This window comes from Anomalospiza imberbis, chromosome 17 (assembly GCF_031753505.1).
Source record: "Anomalospiza imberbis isolate Cuckoo-Finch-1a 21T00152 chromosome 17, ASM3175350v1, whole genome shotgun sequence".
Lineage (NCBI taxonomy): Eukaryota > Metazoa > Chordata > Aves > Passeriformes > Viduidae > Anomalospiza > Anomalospiza imberbis.
In genome coordinates this window covers 7,548,051-7,567,333 of record NC_089697.1, presented here as the reverse complement: position 1 = coordinate 7,567,333, position 19,283 = coordinate 7,548,051, and the positions used below count along the sequence as shown (strand labels likewise).

Sequence of the window (19,283 nt, the reverse complement as noted above, 5' to 3'; positions counted from 1 at the left end):
TTCTGGATTTATTTCAGTCCTTTTTGAAAACTGGACATGGCACATGAGGCACAGCGCATCACCTGCTTTGGGCTTTCCTGCTGTAGCTGTGGGTGTTGTGTGTGTAGGATGTGCTCAGGCACCACTGTAGGCCAGTGGCTGGCTCCTCTGCTGACAACCTTTGATCAGTGGGCCACAACTGATAACACGCCCTCGATCAATAACACAGCCTGTCCCAGCTGCCAAGCTAAGTTTGTGTGTAATGGGTCCTGGAGGGAGCAGTGCCCTGGGACAGGAGCAGCTCAGCCATTGGGATCCATCCAGGAGCACTGGTACTTGCACAGGGCCCTGCAGGAATTAGCACTGCCCTTAATTGTGGCTCAGTTAAGCAGAACAAGAGCTTGTGGGGCACCAGCACCCTGCTTCGTCCTTTGCTGTGGCTATTTCTGGGTGGAAGCTTGAGGCCAGTTTGTGTTTCTCTTCCTGCAAAGCTTTTTGCTTTAATTATTAACTAGTGCCAGGCAGTGCCATGGTTTCTGGCTGGGGCTGGAGGGAGCCAGGGCAGGAGGGAGGCTGAGGGAAGCCCCCTGCCCTTGGGCCCTCAGCCCCTGCACAGCTCCTGAAGCATCCATGAGTGCAGGTGGGGTGTGAGTCCTTACAGCTGTGGTTTTGTGGGGATGAGGGTTTCAGGAAACGAACAGACTCCAGGAAACAATCCCCTCTGTGTAGGACTCTCTCTGCTACTGGCGTTCAGGCTGTTCTTGTCCTGGGCTGGTCAAGGCAGCTGGGCACCATCCAGCTAAAAATAACACCAGTAAATAAAACACTTCCTCCTGGTCTGGCACGCTGGAGCGAAGGCACAGGGAGCTGGGACGTGCCTGGCTGTGGCTCCACACCGGGACTGGCCCCGTGCCGGGGAGCTGTGGGCTGGTGCCACCACGTCCAGGCCTGCCCGAGCGCCCTCAGCACCCTCCTGCCCAGCCCCTGGAGACACGGTGGCCCATGGCATCCTCAATGCTGACAGCAGAACATCACCACTGGCTACGGAGGGCTGGATCCCCAGGTGACATGGTGATGGCCTATAGCAGCAGGATGCCACGGCCACCCCATGCTGAGCTCTGTGCTGGCTCAGTTTCCCCACCTGCAGCATGGGCCTCCCACACCTGGCACGTGTCCCAGGTGACGGCTGGAAGGGTGTGGGACACGGGATCCTGGTCACGGCCGCGTCAGCCCCACGTGCCAGGGCAGCGAGGTGTCAGCGGGAGCCACTGCCCACGCAGGGGATCACGGTGGGGAACCCCCTTCACCCCCCAGCAGGGCCTGTGGAGCCCAGGAAGGATAATGGGGGAGGGGGGCAAGCCACCTGCTGGGGGTGGCAGGAGAGGTGATGCAGTGGAGCGGGGGGGGCACCATGGGGGGGTACAGTCCCATCGCTGCTCCCCCAGGATGCCCAAACCTATAGAAAGCCATCCCAGTCCCCATTCCAATCTCTGTCCCATCCCTGCAGTGCCAGGGCTCTGTGCATTGTTGCCTTCATCTTCCTCTTCCTCACCTGTGCCCTACCTGGCGGGGGTGCAATCAGCTGAGGCTGTCTGGCCCCTCCCTGGGCTGGGCCCGGCTATAAAACCCAGGGGCCAGGCAGAGGGTGTCACAAGGATCTGGGAGCTGTTGGCAGGTGAGTCCAGGGGTGCCAGGGTTGGATGTGGGGGGTCTTGTCTGTTGGATGCTGCTGCTATCCCTGGGCTGCAGGTGGGATCCTGCCTGGTTCCCGCAGGGCTCAAGAGCTGGGTCTGGATTTGGCCCCTACACAATGAGTTTTGGATTATGCTTTTTGGGGCACAAGATGCCATAGAGTAGGTTTGGGGGGCACAGCCTTGGGCACAACATGAGGTGCAGAGGGGGCTTCTGGTGTGTACAAGGGCTGTTGCCATGGGACATCTCACTGCTGTGTCTGGGTGATGCTGGAATGGCCCCACTGGCCAGCTGGACATGGGGAGCAGAGGGGTCTGCTGAGGGGCAAAAGGAGCCATTCCCATGGGATATCCCACTCCCCTGTCTGGGTGGTGTTGGGATGGCTCTGTGGGGCAGGTGGACATGGGGAGCAGGACCTGCCCGGCACACAGCCATCCATGTCCCAGCCACCAGGAAGTGGTGGTGGTGATGACCCTGGTGACATAGCCTTGAGTCACACTGGAGACTCCAGGTGACAGCCCATCTCCGGTACACGGGCTGGGAGGGATGCTTGGAGAGAGGCAACCCAGTCCTTGAACCGCCCCGTCCCTGTCCCCAGACAGCAGCAGCGATGGCAACACTCTACCCCTCCCTGGAGGACATGAAGGGCCACCAGGTCCTGCAGGTCAGTGCCAGCTCAGCGGTGTTACAGGGGGTGAGCAGACCCCAATGGGTCCCTGTGGGGTCTCACCTCAGAGGGTCCCCAGGGTGGGGGGCACAGCATTGAGCACCCTGTCTCTTGGCAGGCACAGGCAGCAGCCGGGGTGAGGACCCCCGCCACCACAGTGGTCACAGAGAAGCCAAAGCTCACCTCGGGCACTGGTAAGGTGGGACATGATCAGTTCACGCTGTGCAGGGGCTGTCTGCGTGGGCAATGATGCTCAATTTTTGGGGGGGGGAGTGTCTCAGCTGAAGACACCCCCCACAATGCAGTGCATGGGTTGGGGATGGGATTTTGGGGTCCCTTTTTGCTGGCCCATGGTCCCAGGGGGCTTGGGGCTCCTGGGATGGAGGAGGCAATGGCTGTAGGTTGGGGGCCCCAGGAGCTGAGACCACCCTTGGTATGTCCCTCAGAGCCTCCTGTGCTGTACCCCAACCTAGCCGAGCTGGAGAACTACATGGGGCTGGCGCTCTCCAGCGAGGAGATCCAGAAGAACCTGCGCACGGAGGACAGCACCGTAGGTGTCTGGGCTGGCAGCCCCTGCCCCGTGTGGCTCCCCGTGCCATAACAGGGGTCTCTCTGGTTCCTCATCCTGCCTGAGAAAGGGATGCAACACTCCCAAGGGCTGGGGTGCACAGGGCCCTGTGTCTCCCCTGTCCCCACTGACCCCCAGCTCCCCTGCAGGCACTGACCCCCGCCGGGCCCTCCCCAGGCCAGCTGGTCGCCCCCCTGAGTGGGAACAGCGCGGGGCTGCGGCGGGCAGAGATCAAGCCGGGGGTGCGGGAGATCCACCTGTGCAAGGACGAGCGGGGCAAGACGGGGCTGCAGCTGAAGAACGTCGACCAGGTGAGGGGCTGGGCTGGCATGAGGCTGGCATGGCACGGGACTCTGTCATGGCATGATGTGACATGGCACCAGCATGACAGCAGAGCACAGCGTGACATGGCAGTGTGTCACGGCACGGCAGTGTGTGGCATTAAATGTCACAGCGCGCCGCAGCGCAGCACAGCAGGGTGCAGATGGCATGGCTTGGCATACCATGGTGCATGGCACAGCCACTGATCCCTGTGCCATCCCTGTGCCACTACTCCACTGTGTCCCCAGGGCATCTTCGTGCAGCTGGTGAAGGCCAACTCGCCAGCAGCGCTGGTGGGGCTGCGCTTCGGGGACCAGGTGCTGCAGATCGATGGCAAGAACTGCGCAGGCTGGAGCAGTGACAAGGCACAGCGCGCGCTGAAGAAGGCGAACCCTGAAAAAATCGTCATGGTGGTGCGGGACAGGTGAGTGGGTGGTGGCACCGGTGCTGGTGGCAGTGCCGGTGGCAGCACTGATGGTGCTCTCCCCACAGGCCTTTCCAGCGCACCGTGACCGTGCACAAGGACAGCACCGGCCACATCGGCATCGTGGTGAAGAAGGGGAAGATTGTGTCGCTGGCCAAGGACAGCTCGGCCGCCCGCAACGGGCTCCTCACCCACCACTGCATCTGCGAGGTGAACGGCCAGAACGTCATCGGCATGAAGGTAGGGCTCTGCCCTGGTGGTGCAGGACATGCCTGGCAGTCCAGGATGTGGCCAGAGAATCCAGGAGGGAGGGGGATACTGAGCAAAGCTGGGCACCCCATGGACCCCCCTCTCTCTCCTGCAGGATAAGCAGCTCACGGAGGTGCTGGCAGGGGCTGGGAACGTGGTGACACTGACCATCATCCCCACCGTGATCTACGAGCACATGGTCAAACGGTGAGAATGTGGGGCTGCAAGGACCCCCACACCCCACAGGGACCCCCAGGTTCCCCCCACTGACCTCCCTTCCCTCTGCTCAGGCTCTCATCAGGGCTGGTGAAGTCATCCATGGACCACTCCATCCCTGACCTGTGACAACATCGCTGCTGTTTCGGGAGGTGATGCTGGAAGCCCAGAGGGCCTGCTGAGAGGACCCCACAGCACCTCCAAATGAGCTATTTTAGCACAAAACCCCTTATCCCGTCAGAGTCTGGTGGCTGCTGGGTGGTTCCTCCTCTCCTCAGCAAGGATGGGGCAGATGTCCTGTACCAGCGGCCCACTGTCCCCGTGTCCCTGCTTAGGCCACCCCCCTCAGGGCGGATGCCAAGGGCTGGCTCCAGCCGAAGCAGACACAGACCCAGCGACATTTATTACATCCACCACAGAGAGCGAGTACAGGACAGGGGAAACAAGAAGAGGGGGGTTACAGCTTTTTCAGTTCTGTATTTAAAAAATATATTATATAGATTTGTCTTTCAAATATAGTCGTTACATTTATTTCTTGGCAAAGCTTTGGATAGCCTAACAGACGTGTACACAGATCCACAAATACATTGCACGAGAGGCGAATAACCCAGCTCCGCTTACATCTGCCCCGGCTGCCTGGACACTGCTGCTCCCCACGTCCTTTCCCTGGCACCTGGTGCTGTGCTGGTGGCAGAGCTGCTGTCCCCACTGCCCCCCAGCACGGGCAGAGCCAGCAGAAGGGGGATGCAGGGAAGTGTGGGGCACACAGGATGTGGCACGTGCCCCTCTGGGGACCACTGGACATCCACTGGATGTGTGGAGCATCACCAGCTGCCGGGGCACCTGGCCAGTGGCACCCATGGGTGGGGGAGTGGGCTTGGGTTGGGGTTGGGGAGAAACACTGTTAGTTCAAGTCACGAAGAAACCACAGACATTCGTGGGGTGGGAGTGCGGCGCGCCCGGGGGAGCCCCAAGTCCCGCGCCCCAACAGCCCCGCTGAGCAATCCTTGCTGTCTTTGTGTTTCAACAACAACAAAAAAAGGCATTTTTCCGGAGGCCACCAGCAAAGCGGGGGTTTGGGTGGGCCAGGGCGGCAAAGGGCTTGGCTCTGCCTGCACGGCACTGCCCGTACCCCAGCAAAGGCATCCGAGCTCCAGCACATGGTGGGATCACCGGCACCGCGGCTGACAGAGCTGCAGGAGCCCCCGGTCCCGCGCCCCGGCAGCCAGAGTCCCAACAGCCAGGCTTCAGTCTGTACCCAAAAAAAAGTGAATATAGTGCAAAGCAAAGGGAGGGAGAGCCCACGGCTTCCTCGGGAGGCTCCGTGCATGAGCTGCAGCCCAGTTCCATCCCAGTTTGGGGAGGCATCTCCTAGGGAATGGGGGGCTGGCCTGAACCGCTCCGGAGCTGATCCCTGTGTCTGGACAGGAACCCCCCATCCCCCTGCCCACAGACAGACACTGCACCTGGAGCAAGGAACCGCTGCATCCCCAGCGCTCCACGCTGCCAGCGGCTCCTCGCCATCACCCGCCCGTGGCACGGCTGGCCCCGGGGATGACCCGGGGACAAACAAAAAGCAAGTGCGATGGAGGGAGAGCCCCCCTGGTGGGTGCAGCCCCACAGCCCCCCGCAGCCAGAGGCACAGGCAGGTGTGTCCATCGGCGGGGGGTGACGCTGGGTGCCAACACCCCTCTTCCAACAACGGTTCTTTCCCTCCTCCAGGAGCTGGGGTGGGGCAGCACATCTCGATGTACCCACAGACCCCTCGGCCCCTTCCCACCCGCCAGTGCCACGCCGGAGCTTTACAATCAGCAGTCGGGTCCGTGGGGGCGGGTGGAGGGCGTCGGAGGGGTCAGGGCTGGGCAGAGCTGCCGGGGCCGGGGCTGGCGACGGGGCGACAGCCCATCCTGCGGATGGAGTGCAGGGCGACGGTGCAGCAGCCCCTCAGCAGCGAGCTGATGTTGTAGATGGGCTGGCCCTGCCGCCGCTGCGAGCGGCACAGCCAGGCCACCGTGGGCACCGCCGGCACCACCACCGCCAGCAGATCCACGATGAAGTGGCGGCTCCAGTAGCTCTTGGAAGGGTTGGTCTCGCAGCCGGTCACCTCCATCAGCTCCTCCTCCGCCACGCAGGCGATGGCCACCGAGGGGCTGGCGCTAGGGGGCTGCCGCACCGCCGGGTTGCAGGGGACACCCCCCTCGGCACTGGCAGCCGCCGTCGCGGCGTCGGGCTCGGCCACCGTCAGGTCCGTGGTCCCGGTGGGGTTGGCGAGCTCGGGGACAGGCATCGTGTCTTCCATTTCAGAGACCCAGGCGGAGGTGGGGCTGCCCAAGCTGCAAGCCTGGGACTTCATCACCTTCTCTAGGATGGTGTCCAGGTCGGGCTGGCAGGGCACGAAGTCCGTCTGGATGGCCCGCTCCTGCATGCAGCTGGCCTGCACCCCTGCCTCCACGCTGCTCCGCAGTCCCAGCACCTTCTCGTAGGTGTTGCTGGGGGGCAGGCGGGTGCCGGGCTCACCCCCCACCTCCAGCGGGTCCGTGTGGCCCGGAGCCTCCTCCATCCCCACGAAGCCGCTGTCGGCCCCCTCGTCCAGCGAGATGGTCTGCGAGCCCCCCACGTTGCGGTCCCCGGCTCCCTGGTCGCTCAGCTTGGTGTAGGTGGAGCTGCGGGTGAGGGATCGGGCCGGGGACCCCCCGGCCGACTCGCCGGCGCCCTCCTCCTTCAGCGCCCCATTCTGTGCCACCTCCATGCTGTGCAGCAGCGTCTCCAGCTTCTTGTTCTGGATGTTAATGTCCACAAAATACTTCTGGAGGCCTTTGTCCTTCTCCAGTAGGTTGTTTTTCACTGTGTCGATGACCTGCTTCAGCTGCTTGATCTCCTTGCGAGCCTCTTTCAGCGCCAGCTGGGCCTCCACGCGGTGGCACTCCTCCTCGATCCAGTCCTCCTGCATCCGTGACAGCTGCGTCTTCAGGTCCTCGATCTCAGCATCCCTGCGGAGACGGGAGGGCACCACCGCGGTGCTGAGGGGGCTGCAGGGACAGCCCTGTCCTCGTGTGCCCGGCATTGGCAACCAGATCACCCAGTAACACTCCCAACTGGGAACAAGGGATGGATCCAGTGGTTTAGGGACCCTCAGAAGTGATGCTCAGGGAGCCTCAGGAGCAATGTTCAGGGACCCCCAGGAGTGATGCTTTGGGACCCTCAGAAGTGACACTCATGGACCCCAAGCGTGGATGCTTAGGGACCCTCAGGAGTGATACTCGAGGACCCTCAGGACTGATGCTCAGGGCCCCCTGGCAGCACTGTTTGGAGCAGTGGGAGCTCAGGGATCCCCGCAAGTGACACTCAGCCTTCTACCCGAGAGGCTGCAGCTCCCAGGTCTCCTGAGGGCTGCGTGGGGGTGGGCAGGTGCCCCGGGCAGGCACATGGCAGCTGGCACGGCGGCAGGGCCGTGCCTAAGCCTGAGAGGAGCAGATGGGGATTAGCCACCCTCTGACGCTGAAATTCAGCAGAAGCATGGCATGGACTTAAACAGGGTGAGGGGAGAACGCAGCCACTGCAGGTGGGACATGGGGCTCTCGAGTCCCCAGATCTGCAGCTCCCAGGTGGGACAGGCAGCAGTGCCAGATCCCACATGCCAGCAATGCCATGGTACAGCTGTGACCTTGGTCCCGAGCGTGAGGACAAGGTGCCATGCTGGGGACTGAGAACCCAGAAGGACCAGTCCCAGCCAGGAGCTGCCACAGAAGGTGGCGATGGCTGGTGCTGGCACCCTTCCCATGAGCTCACCTGTCCTGCAGCCGCTCCTGTGTGTCCTTCAGGCGAGCCTTCAGGTGCCGGATGCAGACCTCCTTCTGCTGCAGGGGTGTCAGGTACTGCTCTGGTGTCGGTGGCTTTATCCCATGGTTGTCACTGCAGAGGTTGTACTTGGACGAGCGCCTGCAGGGACACAGATGTCACCCACTGCCAGTGCCAGGGGCAGCACAGGCTTGACCCAGGGGTTCTAAGGACTGCTCTCGGGATGCAGCCCCACAATACATCTCAAAGGAGCCCTGTGAACAGGAGGGGTAGGGTGGGTACAGGAGGGTGCTGTGCCCTGGTGAGAAGGGTAGCATGGGTGTCTTCGGTGCTGTGCCCTGGCAGGACAGACAGGGTGGGTGTCTTCGGTGCTGTGCCCTGGCAGGACAGACAGGGTGGGTGTCTTCGGTGCTGTGCCCTGGCAGGAGGCTGCGTGCAGCTCCTGGACACACAGGTGCTGCTGTCAGGTGCTGAGCGCTCTCTGGTGCTGGGCACTTTGCTGGGCCATGAGCAGAACCAGGGCCACCAAGGTCTCTGTGTGCCCAGAGCGACCTTCCTGGAAACAATTCGTGTGGATGGAGACCCTAGGGTGGGATTGGCCCCACCAGAGATGGAGGCACAAGATGGGGAATGGAAGGGTTTGGGATGGAGCAGGTCTGGAGATAGTGGCCATCCTGCCCATGGGGAGCAAGCCAGGGAATCCAGCATCTGCTCTGGGCTGGGCCAGCAGCATGTCTGGACCCTCCTTATGCCACCACTGCCACAGGGGCAGATGAAGTGACATCTCTGGCCCAAAGCCAGGGACAGTGCAGAGAGCAGGGGCTGGCCAGGGACAGGGCTACATGGCCAAGCTGGGAGGCACGTGGAGAGCTGGGAGCTGCACGAGTGGCTCTGGCATGGCACTGGGAGGACCAAACTCCCTGTGAATGGAAAAGAAGGCATCCCAAAGCCACCCTGCATGGTGTCCATCAGCCCAGCAGCCTTTAGCCATGTCCAGAAGCATTGTGTGAGAAGCATCCATGCCGTGAAATGCCTCATGGCAGCGGGAGGGCCACTGGCCCCGGCCACAGCACGCATGGGACCTGCTCACCATGTCAGCCTCGGGCCCCTCAGATCCTCCCAGAATGATTCCACCTCTGGGAGCTGGCAGGGGGCAGGGGACAGGCAGGCGATGAGCAGTGCACCTCGGGCTGCTGTGCTTGCAGGGCTGGGGCTGGCGCCCATCCCACAGCTCAGGGCCAGCTGTTTGTGCCCCGAACACACCCGGAGCTTCCTGCTGAGAAGCCAGGGGGCCACCAGCTCTTGCCAAACCTTTGCCGGGCAACACAAGGGGATGGAAGCGAAGCTCTTGCCCTCGTGCCTTTGGTCTGGAAGGATCCAGGTGCTCCTTGGAATGCGGGAGTGGCGGGAGGGAGCGTGCAGCGTGCAAGCCACAGCCACAGCAGGACGGAGGGAAGAGGATGGGGGATCCCTGGGTGGCAGGCGTGGGGACAGGGAGACGACACAACAACAGAGAGGTTTGGAGGAGAAGGGTAGTGAGGGTCTGTGAAGAGACACCAGCAGCTCCGGCAGCTCCGGCTCCCCCAGCCACCAAGCGCACAGCCTCGCTCCAGCGGCCCCTGCGCTCCTGTCCCTGCTGGGCACCGGCACCGGCAGCACCGGGGACTGCTCCCCCTGCCCGGGGGCACCCAGCAGCCGCCCTGGGGCCACGGGTGATGGGTTACCTTGGGGTGGGGCTGCTGTCGCTGCCCTTGCAGGAGCCAGAATTGCTGCTGCTGCTCAGCGAGGAGGTGCCGTAGGTGTCCCTCCCGGGGGGCGAGGGGCGCCTGGAGGCAGGGAGAAGAGGCTGTGTCTCAGGCCGAGTGGCTGAGGGCGCTGAAGACTTAAAGAAGGAGGCAAAGCCACTCCGTCCATAAACCCCGCGACTGCCAACCACCACACCGAGAACACACAAGACAAAAGGACAAAACAAACAGCAGGGATCAAAATTGCACGGACATGGCGACGGGCACAAAGGCTGGCTGGGGGGGATGTCCACCCGCTCCCCCTTCCCTGGCGTGGCAGCCCATGGATGCTGGCACAGCATCCTTGCAACCCTGAGGACCTTGGGAGCCCCTGGGATCCCCTTGGAAGGCCCCTGGGAGCCCCATGAGTCCCCTGGGAGCACGGTCCCAGCATAGCTCCAGCCACATCTGCCAGAGCATCACCTAGACGTGGGCAGCTCTGCCTCTTCTCCCTGCCCACGCTGAGCCTGACCTCCATAATGGCAGCCCAGGTCATGGAGACATTGGCAGGGGAATAAATGCTTTTTCCCTTTTTTTCTCTCTTTGCCACTCAGCTCAAGGAGACATTTTCCAAGGGCTAACCTACCTCCCAGTTTCACTGCCCCAACCCAGTGCTCTCCACCACTGCCTGCCTTCGCCTGGACGGACGGAGGGGTCGGTCCTGGCTGTGGCACAGACGGACAGAGGGACAGGGCGTGCAGCACTCGGGGAGCTGCATGCACGGACAGGGAAGTGCTGTGCAGCGGGCAGTGCCATGCAAACCCCCGAAAGCTGGGCTGGGGGTTCGTGCTGCAAAGTGGCAGCTGGTGGTGGAGGTGTGGGGATCGTGGGGATCGTCTCATCCCGGCTGCAGGCGCTGGTGTCCAGTCCCGAGGCCAGAGGCTGAAGCATATTCACCTTCGTGATCCTGTGGACGCGCGTCTGCTCCCCGGCACGGACATGGCCGCAGTGCCACGGCTCCTGGGCACAGGGAACTGCGGGCGAAGGCAACAGAGAGAGCAGGTGAAGGCAGGAAAATGGCCCTGATGAGATGGAGCCCCTGTGGGGTAAGCCCTGGCACCGGGGTATCAGTATAGTCCCCAGGGCCACCAGTGCAGGGACAGATGAGGACAGCATGCCCTGCACATCTGGGCTGTGCTCCCCACTTGTCTCCCATAGCCCAGAAATGCCGGAATGCTGCATGCCTGTGGTCCCACCGGGATGCTGTGGGCACAGGGCAAGCGTGTTCTTAATTTAAAAGGCAGATCAGAAGCAGAGCATGTGCCTGCCCATGGTCTGGAGCCCCTTTCTCATCATGGGACGAGCTCCCCCCTGCTCCCAGATCCCCTTCCCTGTCAGGAGGCAGGGTAATGCCACAGGGACACAGAGTGCCTGCAGTGGGGCCATTACCGGGGGCAGAGATGGTACAAGGGCTCTGAGCCAGCCATGGAGCTCCCTGGGCAGGCAGCTCTCCCTGCAGTGGGCTGGGTGCCTGTTTTTCCTTAATTAGGTGCAAATCCCCCATTCAGCAGTGAAATCAGGTGAGGAAGAACAGATCCCTGCAAGATGAGGCAGCAGCTGCTAATCCCTAGGGAAACACAGAGCCCGCTTTCTTGTAAATAAATAGGCCAGATCCAGAGGCTTGCAGCACCTCAGGCACACGCAGGATGTGAGGGAGCAGGGGAAGCATCTGGTCAGCACCCGCATCCTGCCGAGCATCCCATGGCAGCACTGGGATCCCCACTGTGCTCCCAGACTGCCAGAGACCGACGGGCATGGGGGCAGCATGGGGGGCCCCTCATCCCCAGGCCCATTCACAATGCCAGCATTTATCTCAGATTTTGGCAGAGCAATGCAGGAGATGGCACCTGCCAACAGACAATCGATGGGTGACAGGAAACACTCCAGGCTGCTGGCCCTGCTCCAGGGGAGTGCAAGGAGTGGGACAACAGGGGAGGCAGAACAGGAAGGGGGGCACATCCAGCTCACCCCAGTGCAGCCTTCTACATTTGCAACCCCAGGTTATTTTTTTCCCAGGATACCTCAAAGCTCACCCCGGCCAGCTCAGGTCCTTCCTCTGTCCAGGACTTGCTGCTCCCTGATCCCCAAAACAGGACACCAAAACTCCCAGAGCAGTGGTGCTGTGAAGACCCAAGTCCCAGCAGGCACAGTGCCCCATGACAGAGGGGTGCCAGCACCCCTGGGACACTGCAAGAAGGATTTGGGGATCCTGCTGCTCCCACCTGGGATGGATTTGCCTGGAGATGACCTGGGCAGGGGAAGGCAGTGTTCTGTCCTGCTGGATCACTGCTCCCAAGTGGGCAGCAAGCTCTTTTACTGCAGCAGCATGAATCAGCATCCCCCAAGAGCCTCAGGCTGGCAGGAGCATCCTCCAGGACTCTCTGTCACCCTCCAGCAGTGCCACGCAGGGCTGCAGCACAGCCTAGACACCAACAGCTCTCAAGCAGGGATTTAGGGAGATTTGAGAGGGCTGATTCCTCACCCTCTCCCCTGCAGTCCAGTGGTATCTGGTATTATCCCTGGGGTGCCCATCATCCGCTCAGCTGTACCTGGATCTTCCCCACTCATGTCAAGGTCACCCTCATGCCACACTGCTCTGTGCTGGGGTCCCTCTGTGCCCCACTGACACCAGCAAGTGCCAGCACTACAGATGGCACGTGTGTGTCCAGCACATGGGGCTCCTGAGAGCACCCCACACCACACCCCAGGCACCTGCTGCCAGCATCGCAGCCTGGAATGGCTCTGTGGGGACACCTGGATTTGGCCTCATGTCTGGGGACCTCATTTCCTCCTCCTCCTCCTCCTCCTCCCACTACTGCAGACTTGCCTGGTGCCCACACCAAGCCTTGATGCCTCCCACAGCACCCAGGGTGTATGGAATTTAATCAGTGATAATAAATTGTCATTATTTCCAAAGGATCAGTGGGCCACTTCAGTCTTCCCCAGAAGCCTCACTGTGCCCACAGGTAGCCCAGGAGAGGGAGGGTGGGCAGATTCAGCACCAAAGCTGAACACACACCTTCCCACGTGGTACGTGGCTACTAAAGGCAGAGGAAATCACAGATCTGCACTCAGAATTGCCCCCATCAGATGGACCAGGATGAGTAGTCACAGCACCAATGGAGCCCCTCCAGGAAAGCAAGGGGAAATCCAGGATTAACCCTGGTCTAGTGGGTGGCATCCCTGCCCATAGCAGGGGGTTACAAAGACAGAATGGGTTGGGTTGGAAAGGACCTTGAAGACCATCTCATTCCAACCCCCTGCCATGGGCAGAGAGACCTTCCACTATCCCAGGTCGCTCCAAGCGCTGTCCAACCTGACCTCGAACATTTCCAAGGATGGGGCATCCGCAGCTTCTCTGGACAACCTGTGCCAGGGCCTCACCACCCTCACAGTGAAGAATTTTTTCCAAATATCCCATCTAACCCTGCCCTCTGTCAGTGGGAAGCCATTCTCTGTGTCCTGCCACTCTGTGTCCTTTTCCAAAATATCTTTCCAGCTCTCTTGGAACCCTTTTAGGCATTGGAAGAGGCTCTCGAGGTCTCATCAGAGCCTTCTCTTCTCTACCAGCTCTCTCAGCCTGTCTCCACAGCAGGGGTGGTCAGGGCAACTCATGGACCAAGACGAAAGTGACTTGGGGGGCACTGGTTTGTCTCCATACTGGGGGAGCAGTAGGACAGCACCTCTGTGTCTGCCCTTCCTACCTGGGAATGCCAGCATGGGCCAGGGTCTGACACTCCAACTTACACCAAATCCAGAGACTGCCCTGCAAACCACCTGCATGTGGTCCAGCACCCTGCAAATCCCCTAAAATGCAGGGTGGACACTGCCCATTGCAAAGACCAGCGTGTTGCTGGTGCTGCTGACAGCAAAACTCCCTGTGAGCCTCCCAGCACGTGTGGAGCAGAAGGGCAGAGCTTTTACAAACAGCACGAACCAGGGTTTGTTCCATGCAGTGGAATTAGCCTGGAGAATTCCTGATAAATAAAGGCAATGGGCCTTGATAAGGAAACAGCTGGAGCTGCAGCATGAGAAAGCAGATCCACCACAGAGGGCTGGGATGCAGAATCAGGACAAGTCCCCCACACTGCCACTGTCCCAGGGGGGTGACACCACAGGGCTCATCTTCTGGTGGGTCCCCAGCTCCTCCTGAACTACTGATCACACTGTGACAGTGAAGGATGGCAGAGCAGTGACAGAGTGGGGTCTCAGCCTGGTGCCCCAGAGGAAGATTTCCCCAGGCTCAGCTGGATAACTGCCCCACAGAAATGCTTCTTTGCCTCAAATCCTGCACTTCCCCACTCCTTGCTGGATCTCCTGGCTGTGCCAGTGATGGACAAACCAGGCTGGGCAGGCATGGCCCTTCCTAGATGTTTCTCACATGGGAAACAGGGACACAGAACCTCTGGAGAAACCCTCATCACTGGCTCAGTGAAGCCTCCAATGGTTCCTCAGCTTGTTCCTCTGAGGGTTTCATGGCTGCAGGCTCAATAGTTTGCTCCCATCAGCTTCCAAAGCTCAGCTTCTGTGGGATTCAAAGGGATCCAGCTGCTGCCAGCTCACCCCATCCCCATGGGGAACATGAGAGAAGGTGTGAGAGCCTGCAGCTCACTGCCAGTGTCAACCCTCAGCACAACACTGCTGTGCCAGCAGCTGCCACATTTCCCTGGATTTCTCGCTCACTGCTTCCTTTGTCGAAGCTCCCATCATCCTGCCTGCTGCCGGATTCCTGTGTTTCCCTTGGCACATCCTGTGTGAGGAATCTTTTGCAATGGTGGCACTGCGCCCAAGCGTCTGAGAGCAGCTTCACCCACTGCAGAGACCTGGGAGAGGAGCCGTGGTGTCCCCATGGGTCCCCTTCAGCCTCCCAGGATGAACAAGATTAAAAGCAGGGGGAACACAGAGAGGGAAACCACAGCTTTGTTTTTCCAGGGGACAAAAAGGGCTCCCAAAGACCTACCCTGCCTTCCTGACACCAGCTTTGCTTTTCTACACTCTACAAATAAGCAAAATGCTGGATGTAGCCAACAACCAGCAGCTGATGTCGGGCAGAGCCCATGTTCCTGGATAGTGGCAAGGCCAGGGCTGCTTGCACCAGAAAAGGGACTGGGATACAGCTGGGTCACAATGGGAAAGAACAGGATCCAGCAGCCAGAGCTGGCAAAAGTCCTGGTGCAGGAGGGGGTCAGCACTGGGGCCACCACCTGGGCAGCTGGGGGCAAACATCCATGACTATGTCCTCCTCCTGCCATGGGGGATTTTTGGGATACAGAGGTTGCTTTGCTTTTGCTCCAAGAAGATTATGAGGATGTGGCAATATCTCCAGAGGCTGGGAGCTTCTGCTCCAGTGTAGATGGGTTCATACCAAAGCTTCACCTGGGTCCTAGGCAGAGGGAGATCATGGAATCACAGACCCTTTTAGGTGGAAAAATACCTTTAATACCTTCAAATCCAACTGCTAACCCAGCACTGCCCTGGCCACCGCTAAATCCAGCTCAGGACAGAGCTGAGGGCTTGGAGCACAAGCAGAGACAAACCCCATGGGGTGTTTATGTAACACCACCAGAAAAATCAATGTTGCTAAGAGTGGCTGTATCCCATTCCAAAAGGCAGGAGCATCTCCTTTTATTCTTCTGTTTGTTATAAAACGCTGAGTTGACATCCAGAGATTACAGAAAACAGACACCATTTGGAAAGCTCGGGTTATGCAGCTCATCACTTTTCCAGCTGACCTGGCTGCAACTCCAAATGGGGAGGTGGCAATTCCCAGCCCTCATTAGCTAAAAATAAGGTGCTTGACCAGAGGGCAAAGGCTGGGCTCTTGCTGGGGACTCTGGAGCCAAAGGGAAATGGGAAAAGAGCTCCATGACAAGTGCTGTAGCAGCATGAGAACAGGAGTGGGACATCCAGGATGCAGACCCCGTGGTGTTCACCCCAGGCCAGGAATGTCAGCAGGACGGGATGGAGGTGACATCCCACTGAACAGCCCATCCTGCAGAGGTGCTCTGGCAGGAGCCGAGCTGAGCTGTGTGAAGCAGAAGGAACAGCCCACTCCTTTGAGATACAAAGGCAAAAACCTGGAAGACAAACCCAGCTTCCAGTGCAACAGCTCCGCCTCCCCTCCGTGCCTCGGCGCGGCGGAAGCAGGTCTCCCCTAACCACCATCCACCTTGAGCCAGGGCTGGGAATGACGGCGGTGCCGGGGGATTAGTCCTGGTCTCCACACCGCTGGAATGGCCTACTTTAACCACACACCACATCTCCTGCCTCAGCCCGCTGCAGCACTTCCGAGATGGGAGCACAGACACTGCCCCTCTGACCCCCACCCTGGGACCCCTGGACACCAGGATTTGCATCTTCTGGCACACGGTCATAGCACAAAGTGCCTGTTGCCCAGAGAGGGTGGGAACACTGGGATTTTATAAGCAGAACAGGCACCCAGCAATGGGTTCTGTACGACAGCCACAGCGCTGACCTTGTGGGGAGGAGAGAACAGAGCACCCAGTTTATCAACCTGCTTGGGTGTTCCTGTGTCCCTTTGGAGATGGAGCATGAAGCCATTAAATAATAAAATGTCAATAGTAGAGCAGCCCCAGCTCCTGCAACACTCCATGGTGCTGGAGACGCTTTGGGATGCTGCACGAGCAGATGTGGGGCTGGCGCTTGAAGGGAGAGTCTGGTGCATGAGATGTGGGTTTGGAGCGTGCAGGGACGGTCTGGTGCATGTGATGTGGGTCCGATCCATGTGACATGGGATTGGAGGATGCAGGGAGGGTCTGGTGCTTGCAGGGAGGGTCTGATGCGTGTGACAAGGGTCTGGTGCAATGAGATACGGGTCTGGTGTGATGAAGGATTGGGGCATGTAGGGAGGGTCTGGTGCATGTAATGTGGGTCTGGGCTGTGCAGGGAGGGTCTGGTGCATGTGAAGTGGGTCAGGTACGTGAAATGTGGGTCTGGCGAGTGCAGTGCAGGTTTGGCGAGTGCAATGCGTGGCTGATGCTGCTCTGCGGGTCTAGTGCAAGTCACACGGGTCCAGGGCTGTGAAGCAGGACCGGTGGGTGTGGTGGGGGTCCAGGTGGGTTTGCAGTGTGGGTCAGGGTACATAAGATATAGGTCTGATAAACCAGACATGGGTGCAGTGCGTGCCATGGGGGTCCAGCGCATGCCGTGGGCTCTGGTGCAGCAGGACGGGTCTGGTGTGTGCCGCGGGAGTCTGGCACACGCAATGCGGGTGTGCTGCGGGCCCGATGCGTGACCCGCCCCGAGCACCCTGTGCCCCGGGAAGCCCCCCCCGCTCCCGCCCCCCCGAGATGCGGAGCGGCGCTGGCAGACCCGGCTGCGCCCCCCGCCTCCCCCCACCCCGAATCTGCAGCCAGAAAAGGATGGATGAGTCACGGCGGCCGCGGGGCCCCGCACCGCGCCCCCCGCACCGCGCCCCGCACCGCTCACCTGCGCGGGGCCCCGCCGATGTCGGGGGCGGCAGCGCCGGGGTTCGGGGCTCAGCGACCTGCCGGGGAAGGGAGAGAGCGGACGGTGAGCGGCGGCGGCGCGGGGCCCGGTGGGGAACCCGGTGCGGTGCCCCCCGCCCCACCCCGCACCCCGCGCCCTCCCCCGCCTCCATCACCTGCGCCGGCCTCCATGGGTGCGGCGGGGCGGCCGGGAGCGCTGGAGGGATGAGGGAGGGATGAGGGAGGGATGGAGGAGGGAGGGATGGCGAAGGGAGGGAGGGAAGGATGGATGGAGAAGGGAGGGAGGGAGGGAGGGATGAGCCGTGCAGCTGCGTAATTTGCTCCCTCCTCTGCGATCTTAAAGCGACGGCGCCGCGGGTGCCTCCCCCGCCGGGTTTCCCCCCGTTTCTATGGCAACTCCCCTCTGCCGGAGCGGCACAACCACCTCAAAAAAAGAAACCAGCCGGGTTTTGGGGTCCCTCCCCGTCTGCGAAGCCCCGCGGGCCGGGTGTGCCCTGGGCTCCTCGCCCCGCGTAACCCCGGAGGAGGAGGAGGAAGAGGAGAGGGGAGCCGGGGCGGCCCCGCGCTGCGGCCACCCGGCCCTTGGAGTCCCCCCAGCGCTGGAGTTTTCATTTAAAGCAGTCCAGCTCTGAGGAGATCCCTGCCTCTAATTAGTGACGCACTTTCATAAAGTCATTAAATAACCGGAATTCTGTGTCCCATTTCAATCCCTCTGGCTCAGCCCTAATCGCCGGGGCTGGGGTGGAGAAGCAGCAGCAGCCACGCCGAGCTGCTGTCCCGGGCTGTGACTGGCGTCCGGGAGGTTTGGGAGACGAGGCTGGCGGCTGGCACGGCACGGCACGGCACGGCACGGCACGGCCCGGCCCGTTCTCCAGCACAGCCCGGTTACTCATGGCACTTCCCACACGCTTCCTGCTGTAACTGTCAAGATCAACCTTCCCAAATTATTTGCTGAGGAAACGTCTCGGGAGCCCCTGCGGCACGTCCTGCAGCCGGTGCGGGGAGCAGCAGGGCACCGGCTCCTGGGGAGCTCCGTGCCCGCGGCCAGGAGCGCCCAAGGTCGGCTGCGGACACCGCCGTGGGGACCAGGAGCGTCAGAGAGACACATGTGCCTGTGCTACAGACATCCACAGAACATGCAGCCTGTGTGGATCCACATACGGATTTATGGAGGGAAATGTTAATGTGGGAAATATACACGGCCATAGAACCTGCGCCCAAATTGGGTCTGGACCCGAGGCCCATTGTGCTTCCCAGACATTCCCAGCTCCCTTTGTCACGCCCCCGTGGTTATTCCAGAGTTTTGACAAACCTGTTTGGTAAATACAAGTCAGTCTTTCTTCCAGCACTATTTCCTGCATGATTTGTACCTCATTTATCCCAACACACAGACTATTTTCAGTGTATATATATATCCTGCCTCCCATTTATTCCTGCCCACCTCCAGCTGCCTTTTGTTTCCCTCTCTCCCAGCGAATCCAACGCACAGCCTCTCTCCTTGAAAAGGAAAATTAATGACTTATCACAGCTGCTGCCACTGGAGCAGCTCTGACCATGTGGCACAGGCAGCAGCTCTGCTGTGAGATGCAGAGTCATTCCTGATGGCTTTTGGGAAAGAAAAATGGTTTCTCCTTCCCTCTACAGTCTGCTGTGCTTGGTCTCTCAGGATACTCTGACCTGAGGAGTGGGAACACCACTCCAGGGAGACTGGGCCTGCTGCAGGGAAAGAGGGAGAGGTTTTCACCAAACCCTTTTCCCAGGTCAGCACCTGGCTTTGGAAGTGCCAGGCCTGCCATTAGGAAAAGATGAGCTGCCCTTGGTTCCAGTCTTGGCCTGAGCCATGCTCCTATTCCCACCCAAAAATAGCGTTTCTTTTGCAGAAAACTCAGAGGTTTTTACCATACAGGGATGCTTTTCTCTTCCTTACACCCAGAAAAGGAACCCCTCAGAGAACAGCAGCACAGGCCTAATACTTATTTAATCAAATATTCCTGTTCAGAAAGGGCACATCCCCACAGCCAGTGGCCACCCCATGTCCCACACTGGGGCTTTACCTTTTTTAAAGCCTTTTTACTCCCTTAAACAGACCCTCAAAACCAACCCCCCCCGAATCCTG

At 60.3% G+C, this 19,283-nt stretch overlaps 2 protein-coding genes across 6 annotated transcripts; one reads left to right on the top strand and one right to left on the bottom strand.

The window, feature by feature from the left end:
* Positions 1 to 1,333: 1,333 nt before the first annotated feature.
* On the top strand, positions 1,334 to 4,630 carry SDCBP2 (syndecan binding protein 2). 3 transcript variants are annotated; one of them, XM_068207799.1, is made up of 9 exons: positions 1,334 to 1,654; positions 2,274 to 2,335; positions 2,457 to 2,532; positions 2,785 to 2,888; positions 3,056 to 3,217; positions 3,476 to 3,651; positions 3,720 to 3,891; positions 4,016 to 4,107; positions 4,191 to 4,630. In XM_068207799.1, exons 1-9 carry the CDS (start codon positions 1,426 to 1,428, stop codon positions 4,243 to 4,245), a joined length of 1,128 nt encoding a protein of 375 aa, XP_068063900.1. In that variant the 5' UTR covers positions 1,334 to 1,425; the 3' UTR covers positions 4,246 to 4,630. The 3 variants fall into 3 exon arrangements, with proteins under 3 accessions (XP_068063900.1, XP_068063902.1, XP_068063901.1); XM_068207801.1 differs by having other exon boundaries at positions 2,270 to 2,335; XM_068207800.1 differs by having other exon boundaries at positions 1,334 to 2,335.
* On the bottom strand, positions 4,618 to 17,416 carry SNPH (syntaphilin). 3 transcript variants are annotated; one of them, XM_068207794.1, is made up of 6 exons: positions 17,323 to 17,416; positions 17,148 to 17,205; positions 10,596 to 10,672; positions 9,639 to 9,839; positions 7,906 to 8,055; positions 4,618 to 7,106 (listed from the first exon to the last, which is right to left on the bottom strand). In XM_068207794.1, exons 3-6 carry the CDS (start codon positions 10,637 to 10,639, stop codon positions 5,969 to 5,971), a joined length of 1,533 nt encoding a protein of 510 aa, XP_068063895.1. In that variant the 5' UTR covers positions 10,640 to 10,672; positions 17,148 to 17,205; positions 17,323 to 17,416; the 3' UTR covers positions 4,618 to 5,968. The 3 variants fall into 3 exon arrangements, with proteins under 3 accessions (XP_068063895.1, XP_068063896.1, XP_068063894.1); XM_068207795.1 differs by having other exon boundaries at positions 9,639 to 9,740; XM_068207793.1 differs by lacking the exon at positions 17,323 to 17,416 and having other exon boundaries at positions 10,285 to 10,672.
* Between the last annotated feature and the right edge of the window lie 1,867 nt (positions 17,417 to 19,283).